This window comes from Cygnus olor, chromosome 1, assembly GCF_009769625.2.
Source record: "Cygnus olor isolate bCygOlo1 chromosome 1, bCygOlo1.pri.v2, whole genome shotgun sequence".
NCBI classification, from domain to species: domain Eukaryota; kingdom Metazoa; phylum Chordata; class Aves; order Anseriformes; family Anatidae; genus Cygnus; species Cygnus olor.
The window spans coordinates 195,904,720-195,931,813 of record NC_049169.1 but is presented as its reverse complement, the minus strand read 5'-3'; the positions used below and the strand labels follow the sequence as shown (position 1 = coordinate 195,931,813).

At 35.0% G+C, this 27,094-nt stretch overlaps 1 protein-coding gene across 3 annotated transcripts in view; it reads left to right on the top strand.

Moving 5' to 3' along the window:
* Window positions 1–27,094, top strand: part of CNTN5 (contactin 5) — a 670,764-nt gene that overhangs the window by 271,685 nt on the left and 371,985 nt on the right. For 2 of the 3 annotated variants that reach the window (XM_040544184.1, XM_040544185.1), the window contains one exon: window positions 21,556–21,683. In XM_040544184.1, the coding sequence (XP_040400118.1) occupies window positions 21,626–21,683 (58 nt within the window). In that variant the 5' untranslated portion in view covers window positions 21,556–21,625. Of the gene's footprint in view, window positions 1–21,225; window positions 21,376–21,555; window positions 21,684–27,094 lie in introns of those variants that run through there. The other variant, XM_040544186.1, reaches the window with a different exon arrangement.

Here is a 27,094-nt window from a genome sequence, read left to right as displayed (position 1 = left end):
TTTTTTTTTTTTGGAGGATAGTGAAAATTTAGGGATTGGATATCAATAGAAACTAGAGTTTTCATTTTATATATGCTTCAAACGGGATGCAGAGGTCCAGAAACATGAGAGAGAAAATACTAGTTTCTATAGCTTTTGTTTGACTACCTTTCACCTCTGTGCCCCTCCCCAAAATCATGAATTACAAGATAGGTTTTGTGCATTGTACCTATCACAACCATAAAGCTATGCGCTGGAAGCAAATAAAAATATTTGGTCCACTGACAATCAGAAGGAATGTTGTTCTCCATCCTCCTGCCATGTGGAAGAAAGGCACTTTCATTTGTGATCCCAGTTGGTAAGGCTGCTTGTTACCTATGTGCAACTCAGAAAAGCCACTCGAATAGAGTAGTGACAGTTTAATTTAGACATTGATGTTATCAAAACTTTTTCGGATGCTGTAGGCAATAAGCCATGTAAGTCAGTCACAAAACTTTCTAAATGGCTTTCCATGTCTCCGTGCTGAGAGTGAAAGCATTCCTCATGGCACCTCCAAAGTCCTTTGCTGAGACAGGTATAGACAATTTTTAATGCAAACCTACAATGTTACTACCTATAAAACTCCAAAAAGTTCTAGAGGACTAAAAGTAATTTTCTCCCCAACACAGTATGATGGATATTGAAGGCCACATCTGATCCTTACTGCATGACATGGATATGAAAATTTCAGATCTGTGTCAATGGACAGCTTCAGTGGAAAGCAAGGAGCAGAACTGGTTTTTGATGGTGCCATGTAGGAGTTTGAATTAAGAACCATGAAGAATTCAGCATATCCTGTTTAATTGAATTTCCTCAAGTTCTTGCCTTCTTCAAGACAAGGAATTTCCATGCCAATGAAAGCTGAGGCAAAAAGTTCACTTAGTACCTCAGCCTTCTCCATATCCTGTGTAACCAGGTCTCCCATTTCCTTCTAGAGAGGGCTCACAATTTCCCTAGTCTTCCTTTTATCACTGTTGAACCTACAGAACCTTTTCTTGTTCCCCTTAACATCCCTAGCCAAATTTAATTCTAAAAAGATTTTAGCTTTCCTAACTTGATCCCTGGCTGCTTAGAAAGTTTTTCTGTATTCCTTATAGACATTCTTTCCTGTCTTCCACCCTCTGTAGACTACTTTTTTTCTGCTTAAGTTTGGCCAGGAGCAGCTTGTTCATCCATGCAGGCCTCCTGGCTTTTTTGCCTGACTTCCTCTTTGTTGAGATGCATACCTCCTGAGCTTGGAGGAGGGGACCCTTGAATTATCCCATAGGGCAGTTTCCAATGGAAAAAAATAATCAGTGTGTTGAAAAAGAGTAGTTTACTTTTTTCCAACCATAACTTTCAAGGATTTAAATAATTCTGTATCATTGTATTTCCATTACTCTGCAGAGCTGTTTTTTCTGTTATCAGAATCACTCTATAAATGTCTTCTGAGAAATACAAATGAAATGCTGCCATGTAACAGAATGCATCTTCCACCTGAAAACCTGACACATCATCTTTTTTAAGAAAAAAAGAACAAAAAGCTGAAGATTATATTTCATTTCAGCCTTTCCCCAAAGCATGCAAAGTACTTCAGAATGTTTCTAAGGTGTGTATGGAGCAGAATGCTTGTAAAATCTCAGCTAATGACACAGACTTTCTTCAAAAACATTTGTGTCTATCTTAAAAATAGATAGATAGATAGATAAATAGATAATATCAATGTAAGCTTATATTTAGGAACTTATAAGTTCCTAAAAGTTGATAGCTAACATCTTTTTTTTATTATTGAAACACTCTGAAAGTAAGATATACAAAGTTATTATTCATGAATTCAAATAACGCTAGTGACAATTCCCTGAAAGGACAAACACAGTTGCTGGGACTACACCTGGGACTGTTACCTTGAATATCCAGCACTGACATTTAGGGACACAGCTGCTCTGCACCTAGCTGCCCCTAAATGATCCAGGGTCTTTCAAATTCTAATTCTTTCAAGAATGCATTCTCTCAGTCTTTACTAGACTCAGAGGTCGACTCCACAGTTCCTAATTTTCTGTGTGATATAATACAACAGGATATCAAATTCTCTATTTGGGTGATAAGTAGCACACTGAGATCTCACCTTGTAGCTGTTTGAGTCCGTGGTCTGAAATTAGGACCCATCCTTGTATTTGCATACATCTTTATACGCACTGTATCCTGTGCTCTCTTATCAAGTATTTTATCACGCATTTCAAACTAGTTAATCACATTATTCTTTCACTAGATACTCATGCAATTTATGATCATGGATAGCCTTCCATTTAGTATGTTATAGCATTTTCAATAACATGTTTGGACTGGCGTATGCTTCATTGGGTTAAAAACTGGCTGGATAGTAGGGCCCAAAGACTTGTGGTGAATGGAGTCAAATCCAGTTGGAGGCTGGTCACTAGTGGAGTCCCACAGGGCTCAGTACTAGGGCCAGTTCTCTTTAATGTCTTTACCAATTATCTGGATGAGGGGATTGAGTGCACCCTCAGTAAGTTTGCAGACGATATCAAGTTAGGTGCATGTGTCGATCTGCTCGAGGGTAGAAAGGCTCTGCAGGAGGATCTGGATAGGCTGGAGCGATGGGCTGAGGTCAACTGTATGAAGTTCAACAAGGCCAAGTGCCGGGTCCTGCACCTGGGGCACAAAAACCCCATGCAGTGCTACAGGCTAGGAGATGAGTGGTTAGAAAGCTGCCTGGCAGAGAAGGACCTGGGAGTATTGGCTGATAGTCAGCTGAATATGAAGCAGCAGCGTGCTCAGGTGGCCAAGAAGGCCAACAGCATCCTCGCTTTTATAAGAAGCAGTGTGGCCAGCAGGTCTAGGGAAGTGATTGTCCCCTGTACTCAGCTCTGGTGAGGCCGTACCTCGAGTACTGTGTTCAGTTTTGGGCCCCTCACTACAAGAAGGACAGGGAGGTGCTCGAGCGAGTCCAGAATAGGGCAACGAAGCTGGTGAGGGGTCTGGAGAACAAGTCTTATGAGGAGCGGCTGAGGGAGCTGGGGTTGTTCAGCCTGGAGAAGAGGAGGAAGAGGAGGCTCAGGGGCGACCTTATTGCTCTCTATTGGTACCTTAAAGGAGGCTGTAGAGAGGGGGGTTGGTCTATTCTCCCACGTGCCCAGTGATAGGACGAGGGGGAATGGGTTGAAGTTGCGCCAGGGGAGGTTTAGGTTGGATATTAGGAAAAACTTCTTTACCGAAAGGGTGTTAGGCATTGGAATAGGCTGCCCAGGGAAGTGGTTGAGTCACCATCCCTGGAGGTCTTTAAAAGACATTTAGATGTAGCGCTTAGTGATATGGTTTAGTGGAGGACTTGTTAGTGTTAGGTCAGAGGTTGGACTAGGTGATCTTGGAGGTCTTCCAACCTAGATGATTCTGTGATTCTATGTTTGAAAAATTGTTAGTCCACATGCATAATACAGGACTTCTATAGACATTGGTCAAACTTTTGATACACTGCCAGACATCTTGCTCATTATTCTGACATAATGTGCTTGTCCATCACACCCTACAGCTTTCTGTGCTTCCAATGGCTTGCATGGCTACAGTATTTAAATTTCATCTTTCCAGGCATGTGAAGCATTGTCTTTGCATATAGTTGAGATAATCTTGAAAGTCATAAAACCTGTGATTCAGACAATTCATTTTGTTGCTTAAAGTGTGTCTGATATCAGCCTAGATGAAATTTTAAATTGACTCACTTCTTGGGGAACAATATGACTTTTATCCAACATAAAAACAGTAAGAAGGAACACAAATATTTTCATTTAATTAGCTTTATATCAAAAGGTTAACATAATTTTAGCATATATTAAATAAGTACGAAGTACATAGTGTTAAGTGAAAAAATAAAATAAAAAATCTGATTTAGAATACAAAAACATTTTTTTTTACTCCAAACTTTTTTTTAATTACTAATTTACAAATAAATTGAGAAAGTAATCTTTAGTTTTTCTGTTCAACTGATTGTTTTATTTGGCAGTCAATGCAAAAGCAAGTTCCAAGAATTCGTTGCAGACAATTGTTGGCAAGGAGTGTTTATATTAGTAAAATGAAAGAAATATTTATTTTCCTTATCATTTAGCTCTCAGCGTCAACAAAATAATATTTGCACTCTCTGGGGATTTCTACAACTCAGAATATTAGTAATAAAAATTATGCCCTGTATAAAGCATGTATAGGCCACATGTACTGGAGAACTGAACCTGTATTGCTGACAAGAAAAAATAATAAAATAATAAATGAGGAAAGTTTGGTTATTATAACACATAAATCTTCATGCCCATCAGAAACTCCATCTCATAATCAGTTCTGTTGCTTCTATTTCATCTGCCTTTCCAGGAAACATATTAGTCAAAAATAGTTATGTTTTACAATATTTAGAAATGGGACAAAAAAAAAAAAAAAAGATTATGACATTTTTTAAACAAAAAGCATTTTTCGTCTTGGCAGTTGACATCCTAACAAGACAGGCAACCCATCTGCTGATTCTTAAAAATTAAGCATATAGGTACTCTACTGTCAGTGTAATAAAATGAAATAATTCATGATATGACAAAAGGCAAATAAAGTTCCACAATTTTACAATAACCACTTTCAGTAGTTTAAGTAAGATCCAACAGAGATAACATTCTATCATGTTTTAGTTGTTTAAAGTTTTTTCAAATTTTCAGTAAATACAAACTAATTTTCTGTGAGAAAAAAAAAAAAACACACCATCGAGCTAAACATGAAAATATTCTTAGCTTTTTTCTGATGACTGCTATCTGTAGTGGATTACTATACACTGTTCATTGCTTTCAATTTTGGTGGGTTGTCTGTTTGTACAGACTTCCATGAAAGTCATTCAGATTGTGATTATTGTTTCTTCTTCCTTTTTCTTTCTTTCTTTTTTCTTCTCTTCTTTTCTTCTTTCTTCTCTTTCTCTCTCTCTCTTCTCTCTCTTCTCTCTCTTCTTTCTCTTTTCTTTTCCTCTTTCCCTCTTTCCTCTTTCTCTTCTCTTTCTCTCTTCTTTTCTTTCTCTTTTCTTCTCTCTTTCTCTTTTTTTTCTTTCTTTTCTTCTTTCTCTTTTCTTTCTTTCTTTCTTTCTTTCTTTTTCTCTCTTTCTCTTTCTCTTTCCCTCTCTCTCTTCTCTTTTTTCTTTCTTTCTTCTCTCTCTTTCTCTCTTCTCTCTCTTTCTCTTTTCTTTCTCTCTTTCTTCCTTTCTTTCTTTCTTTCTTCTTTCTTTCTTCTTTCTTTCTTTCTCTTTTTCTTTCTTTCTTTCTCTTTCTTTCTTTTTCTTTCTTTCTTTCTTTCTTTCTTTCTTTCTTTCTTTCTCTTTCTTTCTTCTTTCTTTCTTCTTTCTTTCTTCTTTCTTTTTCTTTTCTTCTTCCTTCCTTCCTTCCTTCCTTCCTCCTTTTCCTTCTTCTTCCTTTTCATTTTTCAGGTAGATTTACAAACGTGTACTATCAGTGTGCTGTCTTGCTAGTTGCCAGTAATATATCCATGTCATCTGTATAATATTCAAAGAATCTACAGATAATAGTTAAATTATCTTTAAATGAAAATATATATTATTACTGAACTGTCTATTTGGCTTTCCTTTCTGTCTTAAATAATGTTTTCCCATTCTTACAATCATAGAATCATTTAGGTTGGAAAAGACCTCTAAGACCATCTAGTCCAACCTTTAACCAGCACTGCCAAGTCCCATATTAAAACATCATTTAGACATTTTTTGAACATCTCCAGGGATGGTGACTTAACCACTTCCCTGGGCAACCTGTTCCGGTACTTCACAACCTTTAAGTGAAGATTTTTTTCCTAATATCCAACCTAAACCTCTCCTGGTGAAACTTAAGGCTGTTTCTTGTTATCACTTGGTGCTTGGGAGAAGAGACTAATCCCCACCTCCTGTAACCTTCTTCATGGTAATTGTAGAGCACGGTAAGGCCCTAAGCCTCTTCTTTGACAATATTGTCTGTTCCTTAGGGAAAACAACAACAACAGCAACAACAAGCAACAACATTCAACCTCCATTGGTTAGAGCGTATTCTGTCTTGTACCTCTTTAAATTGAGTGCATGGATTCTGCTTTGTGCAGAATGTTGTCCTGTGCATTCATATTTCCTAAAGCTTCACCATGTACATTTGTTTCAAAAAGTAATGCTAAACTCTTTTATGCATTTTACTTTGAAAAGGTGGGATCTCCATTTTAATGTACCTTGTTGCCAGTCAGAAAATTCTCAGATGTGAACTCTGCCATTATAATTTGATATAGTTATGACAATTTTATGTGACTGAATCTTGATAGTTCAAAAAAAGTTCATGAAAATGCACTATAATTTTTAAAATATTTTTTGTGTTGTTATTATCATTATCTGAATTACACTTCTGTGCCTGTAACCTTGCTGTGTTAGGATAGGATATTCAAATAGATTTTAAAATTAAAAGGCTATCTCCTGTAAAATGCTGATAATTTCTTACACTATTTTATTTATTTTTTTTTTTCTGGAAGGGAAAAGAAATCTTTTCCAGTCTTCTTGCATCTCTCTCAGACAAATGTTGGTACATGAAAAGTTAATTAATTGTTCTGACTTTCTGAAGACCTACTTAATTTCTATAATGTTATAAAGATGGCTGCTTAGTTCTCTGCCTTAATAATCAGCATAATGGAGACAATTAAATCCTCCCGAAAGCCCTGATATAACAGCTATTTTTCTTAGACTGAGATGTGATTCATCCAGTTTCCCACCTCATATCTTCTTCATTCACAGGTCAAATATCAATTAGTGACAGGGGCCTATTACAAATTGGTGTGTTATAACTTTATATGTCACTTTTTTTTTATTATTATTATTCCTAGACCTTTTTTAATGATCTCCATTAAAGTAATAAATAATCAGATCTCTATCTACTCAATCTTTGATTAAAAAACAACAAAAAGTTGTGTTTCACATGCATTAACACAGTAACTGCAAAAATATGGAATTTCAGTTGGAAAGTTCACCATTTAAGACAGCATTTCAAGAAATGTATTTTCTAATGTTTATCTGTACCAAGTTATGATAATAGTAAATAGCTAGTTTGAGAAGCTATTTTCGAGTGAAGATTCAACTCACTCTAATTTTTTGCTGCTGTTCCTCTTTAAGGCTGCTGAGCAATTTTTGTTTTTTGTTTCATGTCATAATTTTCATTAGTTTTTAAAACTGACAGTGGACTGTAGCTTCTGGAACTTCTGCTTAGAGAAATGTATGTATAGCTTGAAGAAAATCCATAGAGCTATTTTAATTCTTCAAAGAGGAAAGCGATGTTTTAATGAAATTAAGTCATATTAGAGATGTTCAGTTAAAATATAATACATTAAGGCATGTGCTGAGTGCACTTCTGCAGTGCTAATTATGCTAGTCAGTGCTAAGAACTTTTGATGATTTTAGGCATTGTCAGGTTCATTCTCACAACTGGATTGTAAAATCCAGAATATTGATGCAAGAGTGCAGTACCTAAATATTTGTCTTATCCCTGTGATATAGAAAGTAATATGATGTCAATTTGAGGTACAGACCCCCACACAGTGAATTTTCTAAAGTTAAAATTCAGCCCCACTCTGAGATTGTATGATCTGCACTTCTGCTGAGGGTAGTTAATGCAGCAGTGTTAGGTTCCCAGGGTACATGCACAACTTCTGTCCTTGCTGTTGCAGGCATTGAAATCCTGTGATGGCAAGTGTTTAGTAGTGTATCCACAGATACCATTGTCTGCGTACGGCATTTGTGAAAGCTCTTGTCTGTGGTTCAACAGCGGTGGTGGAATAGCTCAAAATTCAGCATGTTTGTTTTTGTTCCTTCCAATAGCTATGTTTAAACAGGTCTCCTCCTTTTTTAGTGAAAAACATGTATTAAACTGTAGGCTCTTCTCTTTCCGATTGTTCTGTTTTTTTTATGGTGGGACTGTCACAATAAACAATTGTATATAAATTGTCTATTTTGTATTGATAAATAATATAACTAGAATTCAGGGAACATCCAAGATGAGAAAAATAGAAAGTATAGCATCACATTTTATGTTACAAAACCTGAAACCCTGTGTCCTCTTGGCATATTCTCTCCCTCTGCTGCTTTGCATGAAACCTCTAGCAAAGGGTAGAAAGGTGACAAGGGTCCTGAGACAGTATTCATTCTCAGATGTAAGTGTCACTCTGGCTATTAGCCACCCTGCTATCCTGGTTTGGCAGCAGAGGTTAGAAATTGAATTGTAAAACACTTGTGATTCCAAATAACTGCCAGAGAAGGAAGAGAAACACATTCACTCCCCTGCATCAGTTCCACCTCAGTTTCTTGTAGCCACTGATGGGGACATGATGGATTTCCATTTCTGGCAAGAGAATAGCTAAACTTTTAATGAAAGCAGGCATCATGCCACAAATCTTCTAGAAACGCAGAAAATCATCTTAAGTAGGGGCAGTGATGAGCTGGACACTTCACTCCCTGTCAAACAAGTGACTAGAAGCTATATCCTGATAGAGCCTACACTGAGTAATTAGTAGGATTTACCAGCACTTGTCCAGCATGTACCAGAATATTGAGTAGCCCAGGCTTGTATTTAACTGGCTGATTTTTGCCTGATGCAATAGCAGAATTTCAGCATGATAGTGACAAAAAGCGCATAGTTCCTTCATTATATTCCTTGCATTTTGCTGAATTGCTGTTCCTAGTTTGTATTTTATGGACAGCATGAATTTGCCAAAGTGGAGTTCTTGTACAGCAAAGAAAATGCTGAAAACTTTAGGCCATGTATTCTTTGTGTTCTTGTTTCTAAATTCTGTCTCTCTGCTTTCCTGAATGGCAAGAGAAATTAATTAAAAAAAAAAATAAATAATGAAAGTAATTGTCCTCTGTCATTGAAAAAACTTATAACCATATAAAGAAAAAAATAACAAATTTTGCAAGACAAGTTCTGATAGACATAAAAAGAACTGGGCAAGATCAATGGAAGTAAATGCTATTAGTGCAATCAATGACGTTGCATTTCTTCATGACTATTGGTTAAGAAGGATACCCTCTCCCATAAAATATCTTTCAGAATAATTTATCTCAGAAACAAAACCAGCATATGAGCAAAAATTTCTAGTTCTCCTGACAGAAGTGTGACAACTTCCTGGTATAATTAGGGAAATGTGAGTACTCTATAGGGAATACTATAGTTGTTTTCATGACAGTAAACTTCATTTTAGGATGTCAACAATACAAAAATAATACTAAAAGCATTACAGCCACTTGACACAGAGTACAGAACTGGTAGAAAGAAAATGTTAAATAACTTGGTCTTTGCAAGCTCTCCTGCAGATCAGATAGTGTCAGTTTCCGCAGAATTGTCTTTACACTGAATTAGGTGCGAATGTGTTGTGTGGGCTGCATAATCCCATTCAAATACTTGGTCTTGATTATACTCGTGACTTGATTATATATACTTGATTGTGTGGACTTGATTATACTTCCTCCCTTCAAACAGATCAACACTGTCACCCAACTTGGTGTTGCCTGCAAATTTAGTTAGGATGCACTCAATCCCTCATACAGATTGTTGATAAAAATATTAAATAAAACTCTCTCCAATACTGAGCCCTGGAGAACACCACTGCAGACCAGCTGCTAACAGGATTTATCTCCATTCACAACTTTTATGGCCCTGCCATCCAGACAGATTTTTACCCAGTGCATCCATCCAAGCCATGAGCAGCCAGGAGAATGCTGTGGGAAACAGCTTCAAATGCTTTTCTAAAGTTCGGGTGAACAACATCCACAGCTTTCCCTTGTTTGCTAAGCAGGAGGAGATCAGGTTAGTCAAGCAGGACTGCCTTTCATAAAACCATGCTGACTGGATCTGATCACCTGGTTGTTCTGTACATGCCATGCAGTCAAAATTATCTGCTCCGTGACCTTTCCTGGCACCCAAGGCAGACTGGCAGGCCTGGAATTCCCTAGGTCCTCCTTCTGCTCTTATTGTAGTTGGACATCACATTCACGAACCTCCAATCAGCTGGGACATTACAGTTAGCCAAGAATACTGGTAAATTATTGAAAGTTGGTTGGCAAGCACTTCCACCAGCTCCTTCAGTATGCTTGTGTGGATGGGTACCTTGAGAAGAATTAGTCTTACTAATAAAAATTGAGGCAAAAAGGCATTAAGTACTTCAGCCCTTTCCTCATCTTTTGTCACTATTTTTCTCCTACAGTCAATAAAGGATGGAGATTCTCCTTAGTCTTCTTTTCTTCTTTATGTACTTATAAAAATTTTTTATTTGTCTTTTACTGTATCATAATGAGGTCTTTCAAATTTAGGCTGCTGCTAGAAGTTATATCTATATCTACATCTAGATAAATTATATATAATCTAAACTCAGAAATGACAGGATGCCTGGATAAAACATTATGGATGAAAATTATAGTAGATCATTTATTTGCACAGATAAAGGAACCTACAATACTCTAGTTGTGATCAACTGTCATTCTAAACACTTTAATTTTCCTTTAATGATCAGGTAAAAAGTCCAGATAGAAAATAATGAAGGCAGTGGTAATATGGAGTGGACTATTTAAAAGAGGCAGCCAGGATGTCTGCCTTCCTACTTTATCACTAATTCTGCAGGAGGTTTTACATTATGGTATCCCAGGCTTCAAATTAAATGTCAAATTCAATTTGCCACTGAAAATATGAAGTGTGTTACTGCCCTTAGAGGGGTAACTGACAGCATAGTTTCATAATTGGTGTCTGCCCTAATACTGAGTTAAAATACAGGAAGAGATATAATTTGACTGCAGTCATATCTTACTCTTTAAAAATAAACAATCCATCTCCAGATAGACTTAAAACACACTTGGTTGAAATTTGAGCCCTTAGTAAAGTTCACTGGCTTTATTTAAAATCTTTGGGAAAATAATGTTAAATACAGTATGATAACAGATACAAACCTCCCTGATGGGATCATGCCACCAGTTATGTCTTTATGTCTCTGACATTTAGCTCATAATAAAATGAGATTTGTGAAAGAAAATGAAGAGGTGCTTATTCCATTTAGAGTACTTTATTTTTTCTCCTCCTTATTCAGACAAGCTTGTGTTTTAATAATGAGATTTCTAATTCACTTTAATATCCTACCATTATATCTTAGTGAACTATCTGCCAGATAAGTAATAATAATGAGGTATGTTTAAATATAAAAATGTATCCTTAAATATCTAGATGCTTTTAGTGCTGGTTGTAATTAGAAATTTAAGAAACATGTGCAAAAAATATGCTCATTAAAAAAAAAAAAAAAAGATACATCACTGTAGCACCAGTCAATTTGTTGCATCATTAATATTCTTCAGTATGGCAGTTTAAAATATATTGCAGTGTTTCAAGTGGAAAATAGCTAAGAAAAAAATTATTAACATTTAAACCACCATTACTGTTTCAGAACAACAGCCAGGTGCTTCAAGTCTCATTTGCAAACTAATTTTATTTTCAAAGACGCATTTTCAAATTTCATCTTTATATGGAATATAAAGAATATATATCCATAGCTCTAAGAGCTAACTTTCAAAGATTATTAATTTCTACTGTTAATTAAATAAATTGTTTCTTTCTGAGATCTTATTGCACTAACTAGGTTTGCATTTTTAATACTAGAAACAATTATTAAAAATAAGGGGATCATCTAGCCCAACCATCTAAATAAAACAAATAATATTTTATTATTTTTTTGTTATTCATTTGAATAGTTTGAGATTGAATTAATATATATTCTAAAATACACTCAGTGTTAAGATTTGTTTCAAGTGTCTAAAATGACTTGTACCTTTTAAGCTTAAGAAACTTTTATCCTATCTTGAAGATGTAACCCTTTTGACCTGTTTCATTTTTGCAGAGAATCATCTCATGAATACATATGCAGTAACAACTTATGAATATGTATAAAAAAAAGCTTATGCAAAATCCTTGTAAAATGGAGATGTACACTTGTCAAAGGGATCTGTATCTATAGATCACCTCAACTTGTAGAACACTTGCTTTCTTCTTTCTCAAATAATGACAAAATATGACAGAAAGTCCCCACGTCTTTAAAGCAGATAATATTTTCCTTAGATGGATCATTTTGTCTATTTTTGTTATTTCTTTAATTATACATCTTATGTTGAAACGAAGTAAAATAAAATATTTCAATAAATTTGACTTCAAATGTCAAAATCACAGAATCACAGAATCATTAGGTTGGAAGAGGCCTCCAAGATCACCTAGTCCAACCTCTGACCTAACACTAACAAGTTCTCCACTAAACCATATCACTAAGCTCTATGTCTAAACGTCTTTTAAATACCTCCAGGGATGGTGACTCAGCAAATCATTCTTATTAACCAAACTTGAGGACTGAGCTCATGCGAAATTCACCACAGTGGCTAACACAGATACTGACTTGGACCTCACCAAAAGTAGAGACAAGTTTTCTATATAATACTGTGTTTTTCCAATTTGGGGATTGACAAGGAGAGAGACATATACACAACTGATCAATCACACATAATCTTTTCATATGCAAACTGCTCTTTGTATCCCATCCTCTCCATGCATGAAACAGACTTCCACTCACTGTATGTAACCTACATCTTTTGTATCAGTGTCCTGACAGGCTGGCAGTATCATGTTAGGCCCATATACAGAAGGTAAGTAGGGTATTAAAGGATCTCACTTTTTCTTTACACACATTTGGGAGTCTGCCCTGCAGGTACCTGATTGATAAAGTGAATAGGATTCACTTCTTAGGCACAGAAAATGTATTAATCATTTTCACACACAGTATTGAACACTCTGGTACACAATACACCCTGTTTTGCCAGAGATAACTTCTGTGGAAGTAAGGATAAAAATGAACTGGATTTACAGGCCCACAGGGGGATTTTGACCACTACTCCAGGGCATAATATACATGCAAAAATCTGAAAATTTTTTATCTTTGTAGAGAACTGAGTGGTGACGTTGTTTTGCATTATTAAAATGCAGAATATCATTAGTCTGGCAGTCATATTAAGTAGAAGGCTTAAGCTGTGCTTATTTATACAGGTTGGTATAATACCAGATGCAAGTGGCAGTCAAGGATTTATTTAACTGCAGTCATCTTCACTCTTGGCGCTAGTTGGCTGCTGCAGAACAGAGGCCAAGATGAGCTACTCCTCTTACGCATAAGAGGTAGATCTGCCGAGTACAGCTGAGAAACAAAACAACAGCAGTGTCATGCTGGTCCCATCCTTGTCACTAATCCCCCCTCTTGGCAGAGAAAAGACAATTTCCAGATGTGATTACTCTGGCACATGTTATGATCTCCCAATGGAATTGAAAAGTAAACAAGTAGGTCTGAAAAGAGTAGCATAAGATTATTTTATTTTATTTTATTTATTTATTTTATTTATTTTATTTTATTTTATTTTTTTATTTTTATTTTTTCCTGAAATTTTAGGTAGTAAAGAAATCAAGTCCATCACAAATAATGCAGGGTGAGGTCAGGTCATGGACACAATTTTATCTGTTCATCCTCAGACTCTGAGTTCATATGTGGGATTTAATAAAATCGTTTAAATATTTCCTGAATAATTAAAGTAAAATACTGAAGAATATCCGTTATAAAGGAAGGCTAATTCATTGCAAGACCACAGGGATAGTAGTGAAATGACCAGTTCAATTTCTTAGGTTTTGTGGAAACTTTCATCCTGGCTTGAACTAACAAGAGAAGACTGACATCAATCAGTTTTAGCTGTCTGAAAGTTAACTGAAGAATTTTAAGTAGCTGACTACATTCTGCATCAATCAGGTTAAAATCACAGCACAAAATTAAGCTGTTCATTGCACTCTAAAATAGCTTCTGAAAATGGTTTGAACGCATTTTCCTTTAGCTCACCTATTTCCCTTTGCTGACTAAGAAGAGAGCTTGTATAACTAAATTCTGAAGTGTCGAATTACTTATAGTTTTCATCTTTACTCTTACGTTCCTAGTACTTAGATGTTATTAATACTGGTGCAGCTGAAAACAAATATTAATGAGAGCGTCATAAATTCTCATGGGACTTTAAGAAACAACCATTAATAAAATTTCTACAGATAACCAGAGAACTTAACAGTGCTAGTTGTAAACGAATCTATGTTACTCCTACTACAGCTTCTGATAAACTAAAAAATCACTCTGATTAAGTCAATTTGTGTTGCAGTGCTCATTCGCATACCCAAGCAAAAGCAGCAGCAAGGTTTTATATTGCTCTATCTGCAGCTGCTGCTTGTTCTCTGACATGTGAGCTGAAATTTAGAAAATGTCATTCTCTTGAGAAATGGGTCAAAAAAATCCCAAATAATTCCACTGCTGTCCTTCTCAGAAGGCCTCATCTAAGAGGTGTTTATTCACCCTAGAATATGTACATGACATACTCTGAGCAGCACAGTGCTGTAAGGTTGTACTCATCCAGTACGTAAAGGTTTATCCTGAGCCACTCCACTTGCCTGAGCTGTACCCAAATCTTTTCATGCTATATTCAAGTGAATGCAATCAAATAGCAGTACCTCACTAGTGTTAGCTTAGAGAAGCTGTGAACTATTTCTGCAATCGTCATTTCCCCCTGAGCACACTGATGACATTTTATGTCTAATTTACAATAAGAATCCCAAAGAAGATCTAGCTCCTCTGACAGCTAACATTGGATGATCCCTGAAATAATTCAACATTAAACAAGCTTTCCTGGTCAATGTTTTTGTTCATCTCCACCATGCTTATTAATGATTTATTTCATAAAAAAAGTAATATTAGACACGATAAAAATGCAGTCATTTGGCAGAAATGTTAACATTTCCTTTTGTCAACAGCTTGATATATATGTGTTGGAGAGGGAGACACTCTGTATTTCATATTCAAAAAACTAATTTTAAAATATGTACGTGCAAATATATTCAAATACTATAAAGTAATAAAAGTTTAATATGATATTAATTTCTTATTTTGTGGGTACTGTGCAGAGTTTTTAAAACAGATTTCCTTCATCTGAATAATTCACAACTTCTTGGACTAAGAGACATTTTGAGATTTTTATTCAGCTCTTGCAATCAAATATTGTTTTGTTTTTTTCAGCACAGTAGTCCAGATGTTCATTGACTACTATAGAAGTTGTGATTGATCCACATTTCAAAAATAACCAATTTTCTTCCTTTGCACAGTAGCATTCTATGTTTATTCCTAGAATTTGATTGGTTTCTTTAAAAGCTATATTAGCATCATGAGTAAAAAACCCTATAAAATATTAATTTAGATAGTGAAAGTTCTAGTTGCTTGCCAAGAGGAACCTGACAAGAAAAGGTTCTGCTTCAGAATAAACTTTTAATATTGTTAGCAGTAAATTAAGTGTTCATAAAAGAACGCAGAAATTGTTTTATGAAACTATGAAAACTTGTGCTTTATTAAATTTCCTTTACAATAGGTTAAACTATATTAAACCTTGAAAATAGATGATCTTCCCTAGTGGTTATAATCAATCCTGAAAGATGCCTTGCTGTTTACATTAGCTTAACATCACTTCCATTTGTCGTATACAAATATCCATTGACATTTCATTGTAAATGCGTTTATGGTATGACTTTTTATCAAATATTAACTTAATATAATTTATTACATTTAAACAATTTTATAAACACCATTGTCAAAAAGTCTCTGGACTGAACAAATTAATTTTTTATTGAAAGCAAGTGGGAACATGAACTCAATAGAGGTTATTTACACTCTGTGTAACCAATGTCTGTCATAATCATGGTCTAGTAGTTAACTTTATATGTAAATATACCATCAGGGAACTCTTAGCAGGCAAATTTTTTGTAAAAATTTCCAGCAAAACTATCTCCACTGTTCATGATGAGCCTTGTAACATCTGAGCCCTTGGTTTTCTAAAGCCTTCAATTCTCCATGGACTGTGTGTTACCAGGCCTGACATGCATGGGAGCAAGGAAGACTGGCTGAACTGCTGACTGTGCCAATTCAATTCAATTCACGTCTTCTAAGTCCCTATTGAAGTAAAGGTTGTTCAGGGAGGGACAGAGGCTTCAGTGTTGATTACAAGGCTTTATTTCAGTGATTTGAAAGGTGGATCTTCAGTTAGATCTCAGACTTTTTCCAAGAGTATAATGAGCCTTTTATAGAAAGCCTAGTCAGTGATACTGACATTTATTGCAAGTTTTGCCACCTTGAGGAATCATATTAGCAGTCTAGTTGTATTTTAGGGAATCCTCCAAATGTGTAGAAAAATATTGCCTAAAATTACAACTTAAATCATCCAAGAATATCTGTTCTTTCCAGGATATGTTATTTTTTCTTTCCAGTTCAAACGTGGGTGGCAATAGCTTAATTCTTATTCTGTTCAGTTTCTTCTCTTCTAAGTTCATGTAAAACATAAGAATTGCTTATCGTTGGATATTCTTCCTTATCTGTGAATATGTTTCTTTTTTTATAAAGGAAAGGGAAAGTTAAATAATTTGAAGTGTCAGTGACGAGTTTTTCTAATATATATTAGTACAGGAACAATAATTATTACATAGCAAACCTTTCTTTTCTTTTTTCTTTTTTTTTTTTTTCAGTGTCATATCTTTTCCTCTGAGCAGTGTAGTCACTGTAGAGAAAGACTTCCTTTGCAAGAGGGTGTGGATTCAAGTACTTATCTCTTTCATGTTGGTACAGATAAACTGATAAATATGCATATTATGGAAAAGGAAAATGAGGTAGCGATAATAGAAGAAAGGACTTTAATATCAATATCACAGTATCTATGCTAAAAGCTTCACTTCTTAACTATTTTAATTTAAAAAGGGACAAATCATCATAGTTCCATATACATTTACTCTAACTGCCAGAAAACAAATATTAATGATAGTAGGTGTTATTAGTAGTAAAAGACTATGATTTTACTAAATCTAGTTCAGGCTTCTTGCACATTAGTGTTGACATCATTGCATTAGTACTTATGTTCATTTTGGACTCAGAACCATGAAACAATATCCACCCTTTCACTACTAGCCAAAATAATTCATTAAAATATACTGAATGTTCTAATAAATTGTCTACATTCAGCACACAGAATTAAGACAAATTGCAAAGTAATTTGACTGAAATTCTGGGGAAAATAAAGAACTATGGATAGTGTCGTGGAAATTAAAAATCACATCTGCTAATTCTTTGTGTATAACAGGAACTTAAATTTGTTAGACAAATTACTTGCTGCACATTATATGCATCAACTTTATTTTAGATCACTGATTTTTACAACTTGCCACCAGGGAAAATTCATATATCTGCATATTTCATGAAGAACAGGACAATAAGAAAGCTCAATAAATGCTACACATTCCATCCTTATTTAAAAAAAAAAAAAAAAAAAAAAAGATTGTAGAGCTCGCTCAAATCATGCTATGTTGCAAAAGAAAATTATAGAAATTAATAGGTTCTGGACAACTTCATTTTCTTTCATTGCACTTAATTACTAATGAACCCAACAAACTGTTCCAAACAGTTGGATTTTTGTGAGTTCTAAATTTATATTTGTGGAAAAAAAAAAGATACTGTTCAGTTGAAATATTTTAAAATCCTTTTAGTGGCATCTTTAGCTGTATTATTTTCCAGTACTAAGTGACGGTATATTTGCTCTGTTTGTTAGGGTTAAAAAGCAAAAGCGTTTTAAAAGATTTATCACCTAGGGCTGGAGATAGCCAGGATTGGGAAAAAATAAAAATAAATCCAGAAAATTAATGGGATTTAAAAATTTTTGTCTGTATGTCCTCAAGTGACCTAAAGAATGAGCTAGTTAAAAAAAACAACCACTTCCTTCCAAAACTTAAGGGAATATCATTAACTACTTGTAAAGCAATGACACTTTCTTTTTAATTTTAATTTTTTTTTAGAAAGCAGATACTCTTCATAACATGTTTAGTGCACCTTTGGTCTTTTTGTTGGTCTTTGAGTAAAAGACTTCTTCAATCACCCAGGATTATCTAAAAGCCAGAGCCTAGTCATCAAAATCAGATGACAGCCATTGACAGTAGAGAAGCCGGACTATAACCATTTCCTAAAATTCTCCATTAGAGCTAGAATATATGCCAGCATTTTCTTATATTCATGACCTTTATCATATTAGTATTTTTCATGCACCTATCATATTATTTCATAGAATCATAGAATTATTAGGTTGGAAAAGATCTCTAAGAATCTGGTCCAACCATCCCCCTACCACTATCTACAACCCACTAATCCTGTACCTAGATCCAGGTCCAAACTTTCCTTAAACACCCCCAGGAACAGTGACTCCACCACTTCCCGTGCAACCCATTCCAATTGCCTGCTACTGCTTTCGGAGAAGAAATGTCCCCTAATTTCCAACCTAAACTTCCCCTGGCATAATGTGAGACCATTCCCTCTAGTCCTATCACTGGTTCTCTTGTGAGAACAGGCGACCTCGAGCTCCCCACCATTTCCTTTCAGATAGTTGTAGAGAGCAATAAGGTCTGCCTGAGCCTCCTCTTCTCCCAGACTAAAACAACCTCAGTTCCCTCAGCCACTCCTCATAGGACTTGGGTTCCAGCCCTTCACCAGCTTCATAGCCCTTCTCTAGACAGCTCCAGGGCCCTCCACGTCCTTCTTCTAGTGAGAGGCCCCAAAAACTGAACACAGTGTTTGAGGTGCAGCCTCGCCAGAGCAGAGTACAAGGGGGTGATCACCTCCTTGGGTCCTGCTAGCTACACTATGCCTGATACAAGCCAGGGGTGCTATTGGCCTTCTGGCTAAAACACATTTGTGATTAGCCACAAGCAGAGGCGGTGGCCCCATAGGCAGTATCCAAAGTCCGTTGTCAGACTCTGTGAACTGTGTTACTCAACTCTTTGATGTACAATATCCCTACCATATTGTTTCTGCACTCCTTCATCTGTACGGCCAGGTTAAATATTTATCCCAGAGGGCCGAGATATATAAAGATAAAGATTTAATATTTTTCTTTATGATACTAAGCAAGATTTCTAGGTTGGTAGATTTTAAAAAGCTACAAAAATGGCATATTTTCTCTTGCTTGTTTTGGTGACAATTCTACTGAGATAAACCAACATATTTATACAACAAATATCTTAATAGGATGTGTCAGTGTCCAAAATTCATGACTTAGTTCACAGCATCTCCCTGTCATTACACTTTGCTTCAACATATTAATATCCCTGTGGAAGAGGACTTGAAGTTTGTTCTACATTGATTGGGTCAGGTTATGTAGGTCCAAGTTAAGAGATGTCACATAAAAGTTGTTATAGCTGTTTTCCTTCGCTCCTTATTTGGTGCAAGTTGTCATAACTCTGTTGTCTTTAATGAAACTTTCATTAAAAATATATATCCTTTTTTTTTTTTTTTTTTTTTTTTTTTTTTTTTTTTTTTTCCTGGAACTTAAACTCATGTTTCAAGAATGCAGATGAGAAATTTATATAAATTCATTTTTCATTGTGATGTACCATTGCTCAGGTCGAACTGTTCCTTATGCTGTTTCTGCCCTGTCAGTTATAACCTTTAATATAATTTTTTTAAAAGTCTGATCAAATAGGCACAGTAATACCTTATGATAATAACAATCTCACTCTTTAATGCTGGAAACTTTGTTTTATTTTTCCCTGGTTTATGCAACAGAGAAATAACCCAAGTCAACCTGGTAATTTCTGTGTTGCACCCTATAAAAACAGCTGAAGTAAAGATAAGTAACATAAGTGAAGACAAGTAAAAGAGAAAGAAGAGTGATAAAACTGGGGGTGGGTGGAGGGGTAGTTGAGCTCTACCCTCTTTAACAGATATGACCATAAGGGAAAATTAAATATAATGAAAATACTTATTTCCCAAAGGCCTAGCCAGCAAAGAATGCTGAAAGAGATAATTTACTAAGCAAAGGAACAGAGTGACTGAAAAATAGATTATCACTGAAATGAAAAACAAAGGCAGCTGATATTAATAACTAATTGAGGAGGTTTCCTGTGGAGGTTTAGATGAGCTACAGGCACTATGAGTAAAGTCACTTGACTAGCAGACTGTTATGTTCCCTTTCAGAGAAACTCTTATTAATGTGTACATCCTGTTTGCCTGGTCTGAGTTACCTGGAAGGAAGTAAATCCTAATTGGGAATTTTTATCTGTGTTGAAAACTGTTACCTGCTGTTCTGTATAAATGAAAGCTGACAGGTTACATGTTTAGATTGTTGCAGGAATAACTACTGGCACCTAATAGAAGATGTCATCTTGTTCTCACACTGTGTTTCCTATACGTGTATGCATACACGCTTGTCCTTATATACAGAGGAAGGACTGCAAAAAGTATGTTACAACTGGAGCTGCTCAGAGAGCAGCTGAATTGATACAATACAGCAGGAATCACTTAAAACTATGAAACTATTTTTTTTCTTTTTTTTTTTTTTCCCCAACAAATGTGTTGAGATTTGCCCTCTGTATTTAACAGGAGCTGTGGCATGTAACTAAACTGATTGTAATCTGAAGGCATCTTATTGTCCCCAAAATGGTTTAATAGGGGAAAAAAAAGCCAAACTTTTCTTTGTTACCTAGTGCATTGTTCTGCTCTTGAGGATTGCTCTTAACAGTTGCGGATCATAGGCCAGCAGGGGCTGAAGGTTCCTTGAGCTCCAAGAAGAGGATCTCAAAGATCTCCTAAATATATCAACTAATTAAGTGTAGGAAATGAACTTATGTTTGCAACAATGTTTTTCAAGTCAAGACCAATAAATACACTCATGTCCACACAAAACCATCTTAAACTCCAATTTGGATGGAGTTTCTGTTGCAGTTATTGATATTATCAAAGTGATAACTAAGAACACAGTGATCAAAGATGCAATGTGCAAAGGTGTATGTGCTAAGCATGGGACAGATAGGAAACAAAAATGTGAGGAGTGGGGGAGAGAGATAAGTATGAATAATCTGTTCTTTGTAAAAGGTGTTGTTTCAATATATTGGTAGATTCTTTGTATATTGAGTAAACAGGAAGAAACTGGAACCTATTTCCAACACAATTTGCAAGTGGTAAAAATGCATGAATTTCTAGAGAAAATTATTTTTTAGTGTTGAGCTTTCTAAAAATGCTGTATACCAAATACCCAACATATTGCTTTCAGGAAAAGAAGGACACATGCCAAGCTATATACTTCACAATATGTTGCTGTGAAAGATATGTGTTCAAGCTTGGTGTGTTGGAGATTCAAATCTTCAATATACAGCTTTGGAGTGACAACCATGCATAATATCCAAAGCACTGCCACAGAAATTTCAGCTATTAACACAGGTAACTACTGGAACAAGATCCCTCTGAGTATCTGTCAGACGACCTGTCCTTTTACATAAAGAGTTCTTCTGAATTAGACTTTTAATTGCATTAAGACCAGCTTTGTCTTTTGAATTGCCTACCATATTATTGCAAGATATTTTTAATTTTCTTAACAAAGATTTGCCTTTGTCTCACTAGGCTAAGCTTTAATGAAGAAACATCCACTGCTAACAGTTGTACAAAGAGGGACCGAAGACCTTCGTGACCAATGATGTGGTTGTCATGGAAACTGTTTCTGTTTCTGTCACTCACCGGGAGTCTTTCAGGTAAATCAAGAAAAAACAAGAAAAATCTGCTTATTTTTGAAGATTTTTAACTGCAAACAGACATAGGAAGATGTAAAAGTGTGCCAGAGATGATAATATCATTACTAAAACTATTTGCCTAAGTGGTGAAATTGTAAAAAAAATATATTAACAGATTTAAAAATGCTATCCATCTGACTTTAATTCATAGGTAAACCTGAATAACATTAAAATAGACAAAAGCTAAGTATCTTACTTGAAAAGGAAATGCTAACTTTATTATTAAAAATAAATAAATAAATAAATAAGATTAATTAACACAGTGTTTTCTAAAGACTAACAGGTGCAGAAAGCTTCACATTGGGATTTGTGAATTCTTAACTATGTTCAGGTTTTAGAAACTAATTAGGTTGTTTTGTTAATACTGTGGATGTTTTATTGATCATTCTGATTTTTGTCTGTGTAATAAGTGTATTTCTTTTTCTCATGGCATTAACTTGGTTGGCTTTATCTTGCTAGTAATAAAATGAGTTAATAGATAATCATTTAGACTTCTCATATGGGTATTTTTGCAATTTGATAGCATATTGTCTCCAATTGATTTTTTACCATATAATTTTCATAATGATGGCCCTTCTTCTCCCTGTCAATTAAGTATTCTTTTCTCAAATTCTCCCCAAATTTATCATTTTGTATCATCACAAGATCAAATCTTGCTTGATGATAGTCAATGAAATGAAATATTTGAGTTTGTTATAATACTGTGATATTGGAGACACAAATTTACAAAAGTAAAGTGCCTATAGATATTCCTTGAATGTATGTCTGTTGGAAGCATATAAATGGTCGAATCTATCTGTTTTTCCTAATGTAGTTTCATTATATTGTGTTATCTAAACCATTTTCATTATCACTTTTGAACAGGGAGTGTTCTTCTCTTTTGTCCTGCATTGTCAGGCATGTTTGGCAATATTTGTTTTGGTGATTCTATAAGAAGAGTGTTACAACCAACCACATTAAAATGTAATTTTAATTTTCTTAAGTTGAAAATTGTATTTTTATTGATACAATTTCCAAAATTGTTTATGCAAAATTCAGAAACATTTCAGAAATTCAAATCTAGAATTTCTGCTTATGAGTTATGTCTTTAACTTTGAAAACTTTGAGTGAAGTCAACGTCTGGCAGCGGGTATTAGAGTGATATTAATGTACCTGAGTATGCATTTTTTTTTCACAGAACAGAAATCTTCTTACACTCAAATGCAATTAAAGAATATCTAGAAGTAGTAGAGTTTGCTCCAAACAGAATTATCTAAATCTATACAACACTATAACATTTTGAAAAATTTATACGACACATTTCATATGATGGCACTTCCACATACTCAAATTGCAAATGCGTGAACAAGTTTCAGCTGTTTATGTCAACCACTGCTTAGGGACGTATATTAAACCAACAGTTTGCAGAGGTTTTACAGCATTAGCAATGACCTTTTCTAATATAGCATTAAAATATGTAATTACTTTGGAACTTAAACTGAAAGTCAGTATTTACAGATGTATTTTATTCAAATAACATTAATGTCCTGAAATGTCTTTCCAGTCATTCAGCACAATGTTTAAAATTAAATGACTATTACTCTCATCTGTTAATTTGCTACTTATACCTGAGTTATATACTGTATTCTTCTTTTATTTATTTTTTTTTTTTTGTGATTCTTTAGGATTCCTAAAGGTTTATTCCATATTACTGGAGTAAATTTAGACTCCTGTAAGAAATCATTTTAAACTACAGTACCTATTTTTACATGTTGCTGTTTGTAAAATATATGTAGTAGCACATATATTTCTCTCATACACAACAATAATTTTTAAATAATTTTATTTGTAATCACTCATTAGAACATTTAATGCTATAAGAGCTGAAAGATAAATTGGATTCAAAGATATTTTAATTAACTTGTCATTGTACCTGGTAATTTACTGTTTCTGTACTTTCACATTTGATTACATCATTCTGCATAGCTGCTTTTGTATTGCAGCACTCACTAGAACATGTTTACAACAGTAAATAGTTCCTACTGTTGATGCAGCCTAGTAAGTTAGATGCCTGAATGCACTGTTCTTAAAGAGCTATAGATATTGATGCTGCTTCAGTAAGATAAAATTCATTCAATTCCTGTTGTTTTGGGCTATGTTAAAATTCAGTACTTACCCATTAAATCATCAGATCATGGGATCATTTATCGGCAGACAGTGTTTGGAAGAGAGTACTACATTGTTGTATTGATTTTGCAGTGTTGAGGGAAATCATCCAAGAAAAGGAAGATGACCTCTTTGGTTTGTGTTGACTCTTATTTTTATATTATTTTTTTAACGCTGACCCAGGTATTTTTGGTTTTCCTTATGCATGAATGTTTGCAAGTGTGCTTAAGCTGTGTCAAAATGAATTGTGGGTGGAGAAAAAAGTATATTTTCTGACTACCAGACTGAGGACCAAATTATGTCTCATTCAAATTTGATATTTTAGTGTAAATAACAGTACAGCTCATGGTTATACACTTACATTCTGAGAATTTTTACATTTATGAAGTGTCAATAATTAACACATGCAAAAAACCTCTCAAAATTGATAATATGTGGCTTCTTTTCTTATGGCAGATAATGCATTTCAAGCCAAATTGGAGCTGAAGAGGAATTGAGATGTTATTTTAGGCCTAGGGCCTGCTTCATTTCTGAACAGACAGCTGGGATAAAATATGCTTTTCTCTTTTCCTCCTTATGAGGTTTTCCTGTAGGGAAAGACCTCCAGCTGTAACAGAATAGGTTACCAAAGAGAGACTGTTAATCTGAAATTCAGAGGGGCCTTTTGTAACTGATTCACTTAGAGTAATACTTGAAGTGAGTTCAGAGGTGGCCAGCTTAAATTTAAAAACAAGATAGACAGAATTTAACTTGTTGGTAATAGTAAGCTTTCTTGAGTTATTGCTGAGTTACTGAATTATCTATATATAATAAATTTTATGTATATGTTCAGGACATTTAAACTGGAATAACAACAGCTAACAGCTGTCTATTGACTTTTCAGGGGCACAGAATGCCACAGTGTGGCATTGACAGTTTTTTCTTCCGACAATGTGTTTGCCTGTGTCTTCCTGCTGTGTAGTCATGACATTATGATTCAGACTGCACTGTCCTATCTATGACAGGACTGGGATTATGTTCTCAGGGTTTTACTGGCCTCATTCCTTAGGATCATTTTGCAATCTGCTTTTATGTGTATAGTAAATGTTATTTATTTTATTTTATTTTATTTTATTTTATTTTATTGTTTTTATTTTGTTTTATTATTTATTTATTTTGGCTAGAGATGTCAAGGTTTTCTTGTACTGATTTCTCAGAGAACCTGGAACTGAATATTGCTGAAAGGCATTGTTTTAAAGCAGCCCACCCTGAATTTGCAATGTGAAAAAAGGGTATGTCTCTCTGTGTTTCAGGAAGAGGATAAATATTTTATAACAGAATAAGATCACTTCAGATTATCAACTCACAGTTAGTAGAAAAAGTAAGACATTGGCTTTTATTTGCAGATGTAAGACACTTGACAAAGGCCAGCTTGAGAGTAGGGCTCCCTGTCATTCTTTTTAATAATTATTGCTGCCTGTGACAAGATACTTCAAATTTTAAATATATGCTAAAGAGTACATAATAGATCGAGTGGCATTTATAGAGTTCTGATTCTGTTTTAATCTGACATATATTCCTTATGCCTTTTTATTCCCTTGCCCATTTATCTACTTCTACCGTGTTATCACCTGCTGCATGTTAATCAGGTCAAAGAGATACTCATTTTCTTTATAACTAATGACATCAATGAAATTATGGGTATAATGAAAGTAGCAAGGACTAGGAAGACAGAAACAGTATCTCTGAGACTCAGGGGTCATTGCTCATAGAGCCAAGTGGGTTAACACTTGTCCTTAAACCTCATCTTTATGTACCGTTCATTTCTCTCCACATAAAACATTCTTACTAGCAGGCAAAAACTCCCTGACTAGTAATTTTTTCTTTTTATCCCTCAGTATGGTGCTCAAAATTAAAAACAGCATGACTTTTTCTGAACAGTTGCTTCCTAGAATACAACATGAATGGACACTTACAAAAATGCTCTTAAGTAAGACAGCATATGTGGAACAAACACAAGTGTCCTGTCTATTTCTGACCTACAGCTGGCAGTAAGTTGAGGTGCTTCCAGTCTTTTATTATGACTATTTCTTGCCATCTGGCTACTTGGAGGCTTTCAGGAATTGTCTCTGTCATCTGCACTTATCAGCATCCAAAATGCATTGCAAACCTGCTCAATATGTGACCTTCAGAATTCCAACAGCCGCTGCCAGGATTAAAATTCATAGCCTAAGGTTCATGAACTCATTAACCAAACCATATAAAGTATGCATACTACTAATGAGTGCCAGGGCTATTTCTCATTTTTATTCCTCCCCCTTTTTGACAACATCCTTCTTTCATCAAAACAGACAGTATACAAAGGTTGCTTTTCTGCCAAATGAATGACGAACACATGAATGACCAGTGTTTATTATTGATAAGCCTATGCAATTACTGGTCTTCTTTCTCCCTCTCCCTTCCCCAGCCACAAACTGATGACAGTATAGCAAATAGCATGCAGCTGTGTCACCTTTGATAGCTGAAAACAAAAGCCTGGAGACAGAGCTCTAGATAAGTACTAGAGTTTGGGGATGTTCAACTTCTCAGAGTTCCAAGTAAAATGGAAAAGTCAAAACACACTTAACCCTTCTACTGCCCATCCAGAAATACCATCCTCATGGACAGTATGAAGCAAGAGAAGAAACAACTTGTTGCAGTGCTGGAATCTAATATACACTGCTACCCAATGTCTCATTTCTGGATTCAATGTTTGATTGAAATGGGGTGGGAAGCACTTATCTTCTGAATGTAACTCTGTATAATTCTTAATTAAAAAGAAGAATTGAAAGATAAATAAATAAATAAATAAATAAATTACTCTTGCCAGAATCCTGTAGTGTGTTTAATGTTAAGCAATCAGGAGCATTAAAAGCTGAAAAAGTTGTGGTTGTGAAAAGAAACTCTTTGAGTATGCACATAAGGAAGGGCTTTTATGAGCAACCCTTCAGCTTGTTTGCATAGATTTGGGAGGGAGTTGAGGTGGTGTTTTTTGTTGTTGTTGTTTTTGTTTATTTGTTTTTGTTTTGTTTTGTTTTCAATTAAAAAAAAAAAAACACAACACAATATACTATTTCAGTTTTTATACCTACTTGGGGCTATGTCATGATAGGCAATCATATGCTAATATGGTGATATCATAGAATATCCTGAGTTGGAAGGGACCCACAAAGATCATTGGGTCCAACTCCTGGCTCCACACAGAACCA